This window comes from Onychostoma macrolepis, chromosome 12 (genome assembly GCF_012432095.1).
Source record: "Onychostoma macrolepis isolate SWU-2019 chromosome 12, ASM1243209v1, whole genome shotgun sequence".
In the NCBI taxonomy this organism is placed as follows: Eukaryota; Metazoa; Chordata; class Actinopteri; order Cypriniformes; family Cyprinidae; genus Onychostoma; species Onychostoma macrolepis.
Window position 1 is genome coordinate 12,756,270 of NC_081166.1, and position 11,054 is coordinate 12,767,323.

The 11,054-nt window shown below is 36.8% G+C and overlaps 1 protein-coding gene across 1 annotated transcript in view; it reads right to left on the bottom strand.

The window, feature by feature from the left end:
• The window catches only part of skap1 (src kinase associated phosphoprotein 1), a 30,523-nt gene extending 20,857 nt beyond the window's left edge, over positions 1–9,666 (bottom strand). Inside the window, exons 1-4 of the mRNA XM_058793229.1 lie at positions 9,426–9,666; positions 8,592–8,697; positions 7,929–7,954; positions 7,592–7,708 (exon numbers count right to left, since the gene is read on the bottom strand). Of these exons, the coding sequence (XP_058649212.1) occupies positions 7,592–7,708; positions 7,929–7,954; positions 8,592–8,697; positions 9,426–9,465 (289 nt within the window). The 5' untranslated portion in view covers positions 9,466–9,666. The remainder of the gene's footprint in view (positions 1–7,591; positions 7,709–7,928; positions 7,955–8,591; positions 8,698–9,425) is intronic.
• Between the last annotated feature and the right edge of the window lie 1,388 nt (positions 9,667–11,054).

Below are 11,054 nucleotides of genomic sequence, written 5' to 3' on the forward strand. Positions count from 1 at the left end.
GCCAATTCACAAAGAAAAATGAACAAACTAGACATGAATATACAATAAAAATAAGTGTGTGTTTATTTCAACCAGAATTATGAGCAGGTTCCTATTTTTTTTATTATTTTTTTTATAAAAGCTACCAAAAAAAAAAAAAAAAAGGAAAAAGGATGTTCGTTATTTCACCCAAGAAAGTAAAAATGACTGCATATATACAGATCTTCATCTGTTACCTTTGTATTTAAAAAAATTAAGATAAAAACACAGATGAAATGTTTTAAATAAACTACCTACATTAGACAACATTGTGGCATTAAAATGTTTTGGAGTGTATAATTCAGGCATTTCTTTAATTAATTTTAAATATAGCATTGCATTGCTGCTGCTGTTTCTATTAGCCGTTCAATATCATTTTGGATCCATTTACAAGACACTCTGTCACAAGCAAATGTTTTGAATGTGGGGAGAAATTGAGACATTCCTATAAGAGAAGAAAAAAAGGGTTGAGACGGGGAGTGTTGTATTTCGGAATGAATTGTAAAAACATCAGTTTAGCCAATTAGAAAGTAACTACAGCGCTAAATTATATACCACCACCCTTCTGAGGTGACAGTGCAAGTTGTAAGTCTTTACAAATATAAGGGATTTGCAGGACAAAAAAGAGGTAAGCATGTATAATTTCTTCTGCCTCGTAACTACATTGGATCATGTTAATGGATGCTAAACAACTATTATCATCTAATAAGCAGTTAATTTTGTTTCATTTAAAATATAACATCACACACACAGCTTTTCATCTAGGTGTTTAAAGAATAGGCCTATATAAAGATATATAAATATCATAGCTAACCAGATGGGTTCGTAACACTTTACAGTCCATTTCAACTGGACCCACAAAGACTGCACAGAATGGGACAGGCTACATTTATCACAACTCACACACACTGCCTGGTTTGTTTTTTTCTACATTCCAATTTTATATGCGAAATAGCCTAATATTGAAATATTATTTGTGTAGCATAACAATAATAAAATAATAAAAAATAAAAATCCCTGTTTTCTTGTAGGCTACTTGACACTAATGTTGAAACAAAATATATTATAGTCCTAGTCCTCCTATTGCAGCTATCGATTTAATGAATTTAAATTATATGAGTGCAGACGATCACTTCGACGGTAAATAGCCTATAGGCTATACTACTATAGGCTATTTGAAAAACAAAGGTAAAGGAATACTATTGGACAATTTCATAGTTTTACGTCTCTTATCTGCTTGTTTGTTAGGTTTTCTTTGAACAGTTTTGATACAAGAACGATGTAATATGCCAGCGGACACGTGTCGACTGTCTGCGGACGGCAAATCAAGATTCATGATATCAAGCATCGATCACATGAGGAATGCAGTACGGTCGTAAAGTTTGACGTGTTTGTTAACGCTCACATACATGTGTGCCACACAGGTATTTATGACCGTCTGACAAACTCCAGAAAACTGCTATTGTGGGTCTGTTTTATTTAAGTGAGAATGAGTGAGTGAAACTAATCAGATTTCAAATTCAGAAAAAAAAAACATGAAATTCGATAGTACTAAGTAATGGCCTAAAAGTGTCGTTTAGTTCATATAAAACGTGTAAATATCAGTAGGATTGCTTTAGTTTGAGGAAAATTGTAAAAGCTAAATAAAATTAAAAAAAAGTCCACCAGAGGGCGCGTGTTAAGTGAAAGTGAATGGTGTTCTCTGAAGAAAACTGAACTTCGACAACATTGACTGTAAAATAATTCAGTAGGCCTATATAGATATGATACATACATAAAACGTAAAAAACAGAATCTAACATATAACAGAACATGACAACGAATAAACATTTAAAATTAATTAAATGACATCCTAATAAAAGTTGTCTCCATTTCTCACAAATGTTTATTTTTTTAGTGTGTAGCTGGCTTGTAGGATAAGCTATATCTCCATTTTTTCAGGTTTTAACAAATGCTTGCTTGAATTGATTTCTAGTAGGCCTATAGGCTAACTATTATAGACACCGTTCACATTTAAAACGATTTTTTATGTAGTCATTAATTCTGCCATAAATAATCAATAAACTTTGTTAACTCAAGATCGTGATTTTTCAATTCAGTCACCGGGCATGTTTCGACCTATGCAAAAATAAAACATCACAATATACAGACTCATTTTATTTCAGTAGGCTATCAGTAAATTGGATTAGGCCTAAACAATACATTTATAAACAGCTACATATAGCCTATGGGCCCAAATTAAGCTATAAATTATAGACTAAATATGACACATTGGAATTCAGAATTTAGGTCTTCAGAATAGTTATTTTTAATGCTAAAAAAAAAAAAATCCATCAGTGGCGTTATTTAGCTACTGCATTCCTTTTTCCTTTTTACACAACTTTCGTTTCCAAATAATAATAAAAAAAAAAAACATTTAGCCTACTATACCTTTGCCGAGTGTTAGCCTATACAGCCTTTTTTTTCTTTCTTTTTTTTACATGATGTCCGGATTCTCTTATTTTTGAGAAATTCGTTTAGAGTTAAATAAGCTAGGTCCGCATAAATATATATGAGGACAATAACCAAAACGAACAATTCACATTTGAAATACTTTCTAAATACCTTTATAGTAATTTGCCTATAAATATTGTCTTTGTGGAGCAGCACGCGCAGTAGCATAGGTCTACAGTTCGGAAGAACCGCGCGTGTCCTTGAGTAAATAAATAGAAAGTTCAAAGGCTTCAACCGTTCAATGGTAGAACTACAATAGCCAACAGTTACACATCTGTAATCTTAATCCAGCCATATGAGCAATGTCCTCTTTATAAAAATAAAACTTGTGCTTTATTTTAAATAATTTATTATATACACAACACAAATCTGGAGACAATTTTCCATCTTATGCTACTCTATAAAATTTAGGAGAGCAGGATAAGTTAACTTGAAGTGTTTTTATTGGCTCAAGGTGCTTATGGACTGCAGCCAGGCATTGTTGTAACAAAAAAAATCACTTCACGGAAAATCCTCATCTTGTGATAACTTCAAGAGGATTTTTTTCTGTTGTACATTGGAATCTGTCATATCATAGCCCTGCCAGTCATCATGGAAATGATTTGGTTCAGTGGTTACCGATGGTTGTGTTTTATCACACACACTGCAGTAATGTGCACTACCAGGCCAGAAATCTCCCAAACTTAAATATAGCCTCTCACTCGTGAAGCTCCTTACTCAAATTCAGAACCATGTGGGGGAAAAACTCTTTTATGATTATTACATGTTTCAACACTCAATTTAAAACATATGGTAAATTAGGCAATTAGCATAATATTTTCCATTTTTTGACAGATAAATGATACCTACGCAGGCTGACAAATCATAGGGTAGAAAGACATTTCATGGAAAAACAGTTCGTCTGGTCAGTTTAAAGATGTGAAAACATTCCAAATGCTGCTGTAGAACAGACCTCAAAGAGTCAGAAACGTCAAATGGATTATGTCAGCAAATACAAAGTCAAAAAAATAATCTGTGAGTGTTCATTTCTAGCATAAAAACACTGCACAAATGCCCTTGCAAAACACAAGCATTTGTAAATATTAAGAATGCAACAGACCGGTTGCCGAGAGCAAATTTGCATTCAGCTAAAACTAAAAAAGACACATAGAAGACATTCGAACAGCACTCCCTCCCTGTGGGTGTACAGGCGAACACACCTACACACGCTTTCATTTGTTTCCCAATGAAAGCATCAGGCCACCTGGGCCTTGCATCGAAACTTCATCAATCTCCAGAAATGGAATCCAGTGGAGAGAAAAATCAAATTCTCATTTGCAAGATGGGTAAGGGGGAGAGGAGAGAGAGAAAGAGAGAGAGAGAGAGAGCTGGAGGTACCTGGGAAGGCTAACCTCTAGCTGAACCCACAGCATTGAATCGTTTTGCCATTTGTCTGTGATACTGACAGGCTGCAAAGAAGATTAGACACTCAAGGTTGTGACTTCCTATATTCTGCTTATTTCATCCCTTGCAAATCATGAAAGACTTCCTCTCCTCACCCACGGTAACTTTTACTAGACCGAGACATATTATATCGAACACAGAAGCAATATTTTCCTAACCAATGAAAGAAAACACATGATGAATATAGTGATGTACGCTCTGTTGACTCATCATTGCACAATGAATAGAGCGACTGACAATGATATGACATTAACAGTTGAAAATCTCTTCCGAATGATCACTATACTGGGCTGGAGGAAAAGTGAGAGCGTGTTTGGGTGAAACAGTGAAATTACAAATGAGCGAGAGACGGAGCGAGAGCAAATATCAGCATTTTCTGCAGCATCGTAGCCTTCTGAGAGTGAAGTGAACTTTTGAACCCGTATGGCAGAAGCAGCGATGCACTGAGGATGCTCGGGTCTAATATGTGTCTATTTCAATTAATTAATGCGAAGGGAAACAGAGGGTGGGAAAACGACAGCGCAGAGGAAAGATGGTGTCATCTTTGCCGAAGTCATTTAACGTGCCCTATGAAGCCTGCCAATGCCTCATACTTTACTCTTTCACAAAACCGCAGCAGAATATTAATCGCAATTGGAGGAAATTAATGGATGATTACTAGAACGGATGGACGCTTTTGGGAAAAAAAGAAAAAAAAACGTGATCCAAATCTTGTCCCAGCCAGTGAAACTTTATTTGAACTGTGCTGTTGCTATGGTAGCTGAGGTCAATAATGTAGACTCAGTTGCCCTAGACAGAGTTCAGACAGGTCACGAATTGACCAGAACAAGACCCAGGGGTCAAAAGTTTACTGTAGGGAGGAAGAAACACTCAAAGTGTGAGCACTCACAGCAAACGTATGGAGTTAAGAGGCATGGATGGGTACCAGCTGACGACGACTCAAACACCGAGGTCATGTAAGGTGTTTGTGATCACATGGCTTCACCTCCACATGCCATTGCATTAGGATAAATATGACAATCCGAGGCTGCAGGACAGAGCTCTGCCGAAAATTCTTGACAGTAACTGTGATGATGACGAAAATAAGATTTGGTCACTTTAGGGTCGCTTAATTGCCAAGCTAAAATGTCTTTTTCATTGATGCAAGCTCTTTTTGGACTCTCCAGAGATTCATTACAATCAATTTCACAACCATTAATTTAGAGGCTCTAAGATATTGAGAAAAAAATTTAATTTACATCTTGATGATCTAATTTGTGATAAAGAAACAACTTAACTCTGAATCCTTGGCCTTTCTGATTGGCTTCTCCAGCTTTGCCTGTAAAGCTGTGGTGGGGTAAGATAACAGGAACGAGAGGGGCTTTTGTTTCTGAACATAAATCAAGTCAGTGCACACAAAGAGCCCAGAGCATGTGCAGCCTTTGATAGGACATGCATTGATATTAGCCTCTTAAACACACAAACTCCTGTCAGACTGACAAACCATACACCTTTTCTGCTCTATTTGTTATTACTGAAATGATTGGTGGATTGGAGTCCTGTGTGTGATTTTTTTTATTTTTTAGATCATTTTAGCAATCATTCCAAGCAAATATCTACTACTCAAACCATTCACAGCGATAAGAATGTTTCTTTTTTCTACAACTTTTGCATTTCCTAAACTTGACCTGGCAAAAAATCCACCCCACTGTGAGGCTCCTCCTGCCCTGGGCTTCCCATCCTCGGCTGCAGGGCTGCTGTCATCCAGACGAGGCTGCAGGCACGGTGGGGTCAACCGTGCGGTCTGCGGGTGAAACTCAGTTCACATTACCATACAGACAGGGGCCCTGACAATAGAGCGCCCATCTGTTCCTGTCAGCTATAACAAATCTAGTGTCAAACCTCCCTCTGGAGACAGGGAGGCAGCGCTGGCTAAATGAAATAACACTGACTCCTCCCATCGACGAGTCAACTGCAGCCTCGTCCTCCAGTCAGGTTAGAGCACAAGCAGACACAGTCAATTTCCCTTCCTCACACAGGCGAGCATGTGACATCACGGAGCGAGTAACGGTGCAAGAATTGAATGCCTGAACTATATTTACCCTCCTCTACAATAGGGTAAATTTGAAAATATCAGCATGCAAGGACACCGGCTCATTCATATCATATATGCATATCACATAAGCAAAAAAGGGCTCTCAGCATGGAGCGTTCTTATTGAATAAAAGGCAAATGAGAAAACAAACTAAATCTGAATTGCTGAAAAAGGTGCACATTTGAATCTTAATCTTCATGATTATGTTCCTCTCTCTAATTTCATGTGCACCGAAATGCTCTCCCGCTCGAATTCCAAATGTCCTCTCGTAGGGTTTGATGTGAGATTCCCAACTGGTGAACTAAACATGAACCCTGAACTGCACTTGCCCTTGCTGGTCATTATCTTTATTGAAAGAGCGACATGATGCGAATCTTCTTCGAGTTACTCCTCTTTGACTTATAAGCCTTTTCCGGCAAAGAAGCGAATCAAAGGAGCACATCCAGGTTTGACCCCTTTTGTTGCTAAATTACAAACAACATATAAAATAAATGGGACGATGGAGTATTCGTTTTTACCAGGGTGGTGAGAAGTTTTGTGTCAGTGAACAAGGCGGCGTATTCAAGATAAAAACAATAATTTATGGTTTTCACAAATGGCAATTGTGTGCCCTGACATTTTTTTCCGTTCAATCTGGAAAACGGTTACGAGAAGAAAATAGTTCTATGAAGTAAAAATCTAGCAAAAAAAAAAAAAAAACGAGAGAAAGAGAGAGATTATGATTTCTCTTTGCATATTATTGGATTACAATATCATCTCTGAGCCGGTCACTATAGATCAATGCTATTGACCTGAATGTGCCTTAATTCTTTTCACTTATTTCTGCAAAGCTGCAGGCTTTTGATCCCTCTGAGAAAATTGTCAGTTGTATGATGAGTGATAAAGAAGAGAAAATGGATAAAACGCCCCTCAGGTACAGGGTTGAGTTTCAAGACCAGCTGGTTACAGAGGAGCTGGGGATGATCAGTCACAGATCATGGCCTGAAGCAACAGCAAACTGCCAACGTTAGTTAAAAAAAAAAACAATCAGCAAACACAAAACACAGATTCTGACGGTCCATTTTCAATCTGCAGTACATCCTGTTTTTCTCTCTTTAAACGTTGAATTACATTCCAGTTTGCGTTTTCCAAATTGTAGTAGGCTATACAAGTGTAAATATATTTGTTGTCAGAAGGACAAGAAAGCTAACATTTTGACTCCATTGTTAAACACAGTCAAACATGCCACAGCTTAACCCCAAGTACCTAAGGACACATGACCAAACATCCCGCTTGCCTGCCACTAGAGGGAGAGCTTCATCTCTTTTGTATGGAGGGTAAAGACCACCCTCCCATTCCCCCTCCACACACTCCTCAATGCCAGCAGCAGAGTTGTGGGAATCCACTAGAGGGTGATCTGTTACCAAACACCTCCACTGGGGTATTTCATCACTACCAGTGAAACCCCACAACAAGAAATGTGCTAAAGATGCTTTAGACTAGTTTACGGTCTCAACTTATCACAGCTTACATGCATTAGACATTCGACACACTCGTGTGCACAAAAGAGTGGCTTGAACTCACGTTCAGAAGCACCTTCCTCCTGGTAGTCAGAGGCCACTGACATATCATCTGAGGGGGCAGAGCGTCCCAGACTGGAGCTGCGGTTGTCATCTGAACTGTCTTCAAGATTGGATTCAACTAGGATAAAAAATAAAAAAAATCAAGAACTTCATAAAAGTCGAAACTTTGTTGAGTTAATTCAACAGATGTACATAAAATGAAAATGCTGTGGGAGGAAAATCGAATCATTTGTGAAACCGACTTGTTTTCTATAGAGCCATTGTTCCAGGAAAGACAGAATCTGAACGGAAATCTCGGTGAGCAATTAATTAGAATCATGAAACAGCTGTTCACTTACATCTGTGGGGGAATTCTTGTGGGTGTCTGCAAATAAGAGAATTTAAAAATGCTTTTAGAGAAGAACATTTTGTAAAGGATAAAATAACCTTCTAAACAAATGAACTTCACAATGTTCAGAAATTTTAATGGTTTGTATTGTTCCACTATCTTTCTCAGTCTAGATAAACATTTCAGATCTGCAATGAGAGCCGTACGACGAATTCTAAAAGAATCGAAGAGGCGTTAGATTGATAGCAGGATGAGTATCTGTACAAACACATGCATCTGTAAGACAGTGCATTGCAGCGTTTGCAAATGATGCATTGACATCCAAGTATTCATGTAAGTCAGTGCTGAAAAAAAAAAAAAAAAAATGCTTGTTCTTCTTGCAAACACCTTGTTTCAGCACAGCAAACCACAAAACCACACCAGCGGGTAAGCGCTGTAATTGTACTCCTTGCTTGTGAAAAGATAACAATTGAAGAACTGTGCCATTTGCTTCCTGTCTGTTTAACTGTTGTGTTTCATTTGTAGTTCAACTGGGAGCACAAATTCTCAAACTGCAAATAATTTGCTTCTATAAATTTACTTTCTGTGGTTTTCAATGTGTAGTACAAACAAGGAGGAGCAAGTACGTGTCTAATAGCTACGCATGAATAAAACATACTGTGACATCTCTCACCTCTTTTGGATGACATGAAAATTTCGTAGGAGAATTTCCCTGGTCTCTCGAGCAGGATTACTGAGATTCTCTTCCTGGAGTATCTCAAAAATAAACAGCTCACAGTCTGGGGAAAAAAAGACAGAAAACAATCTCAGTAAGCTATACTACATTAGTCTGTTTGTAAAATACAAAAAAAAAAAAAGTAAATAAAAACTAACAGTAAAATGTAAAAACATTTGCTTTGTATTTTTAACATGTGGAAAGATAAAAATCTGACCAGTAACTCCTGTGGTATTGCAACTCAATAGAGCATATATGTTTTGAAATATGCAAAGGACTGTTCAATTCAGGCAAATGCCATAGAGGCCAGGATGTTCAGATGACAATAGTCATCCTGTCTGTGTGTCAGAACAGATAACGTCTCATGATGGCATCATTCATGTGTACCATTTTGTACAAAAAGTTTTACTGTTAAGTAAACACAGCAAAGCAGGATAATTAAAAGATAATTAAAATAAAACTAATTAAATCATAAAATAGTCTGTAATCCAGGTTTAAGAGCATAACCCACAGTATGAAGTTGGCTACAATGAACTGGAAAACCAACTCTAACTTGTAAAAACTCATCAACTGCAGCTAGACACTCCCAATTCTTCTGAAAAAAAATATTTTTTTGAATTTCATTAAAAATAATTTAGCATACAAAAAGCAATCTTTAAAGTTACCTTCAAAAGTTACCTAAAAAAAAAAACGAATAGGCTAATACAAAAATAAGTAGCCTAGCCTACATACATATATTATGCATACTGAAAGAGCACAAAATTCAATTAAGAGTGAAACAATGGAGAATACCTCTTAATAGTTGCCTGAAGTCATCAACAACCGTCCCCATCTCTTAGGCTACTCTCTGAGTAAGACTCCAACAGAAATAAAGGCTAATAAAATATACTGATGTCAACGACTGAAGGTCAAAGAAATTCTGAATGAATTTGTTTGTCACTTGTCATCCCACAGCATGAATTCACAGTATGAAATAAAAAGGAATTGAAAGAGATATCCACACACACACGAATCAGTTCGCGGAGAGAAGATGAAGAGGAAGTGCAAAGCACATTGTTGTGAAAATGAAACGTGCCCAAAGAGATGTAGGCGAACTACTTTGTGACACAGTGTCTTGACTCTGAAATTAATGTCAAATTATTATTGTTATTTATTTATTATTTTTAAATAGCCTATTACTGCTGAATGTGCCTTTGCCACCATATTTAATTTTTTTTTACTCCATCCACCCGGTTAAAATACAGTTGAGTAGAGTAGCCTACACCGTTTTCAATTTGCTGTCATCCCTTCAAGTGTTTTCGTTTGCAACGATTTAACAGCAGCGGGCCGAGATCAAAACCGCTGCACCTCGTTTTTAATCTCATTGTTTGGCCTAACCACTTTCTCATATCATGACTATCGATCATGACTACAGGTGCGAGTAGTGGCCATGTCTTCTCCACGTTGAAAGACTCAAAATGTTTTCAGAAGGTAAAGGCCTATGTTCAGTTTGTTTAAATGATCGATGTGTTGTGCGGGTTGGTGCGTCTATTGATATATTAGCATTTTATGCTAATGTTTACGACTTCACTTCCATTTTTACAATGGGCGAGCCCATCCTAAAACAACTGCCCCAGGGCGACCGGCAGTGTTTATATTTGTGAGCGACATTAAAGTACTTTAGAAATAACGTTACTCGCCCTGAACTAGTATGAACTAGTAAACTATCAAAGAGTGCTGTTGTCACTAATCTATCACGCTATCGAGGTGCAACATGACACTGAGAAAAACATTTAGGAGAGAGTGGGGTAAGATGAGCAATTTTTTTATTTATGTGACAAGGGAAAATTAGGCAGGACTCATGAGTACAATGAAAGTGTCTAAATTAATTTCAGGATGTTTCCTATCATTTAAAATTATCAGAATGTATCTATGACAAAGGGTTCTAAAAAATATGGCTTCTTATTACAAAAAAAAAAAAAAAAAGTGTTCCCGTGGCTCCCGTGGTTACTAAGGGTAAGTTGACCTGAGTCAGTGGGTAAGATGCACCATCTGGGTGTAAACTGACCATCTGATTGAATCTATTGTCTAAAGAGAATTTACCTCTTCTAAAAACTAATTTAATAATCTTGTTTCCTTTAACAAACAGTGATATTTCTTTTCCTAAAGTTAACTTAAACAACATAAAACCAACCAAATTATGTTTAAATTTCAATCTTTAATTATTTGCGTTTCTGAAACAATATTTTGAACACCAAAATTGTAACCTTCCCAAAAACAGATTAAACAGAAAGTTTGAGTAAAATTAAATAAAAACTGAATAAGAATTAAAAAAATAAATGTCACTAGTGCTGTCAAACAATTAATCGTGATTAATCGCATCCAAAATAAAAGTTTTTGTTTACATAATATGTGTGTGCACTGTGTATATTTATGATATAA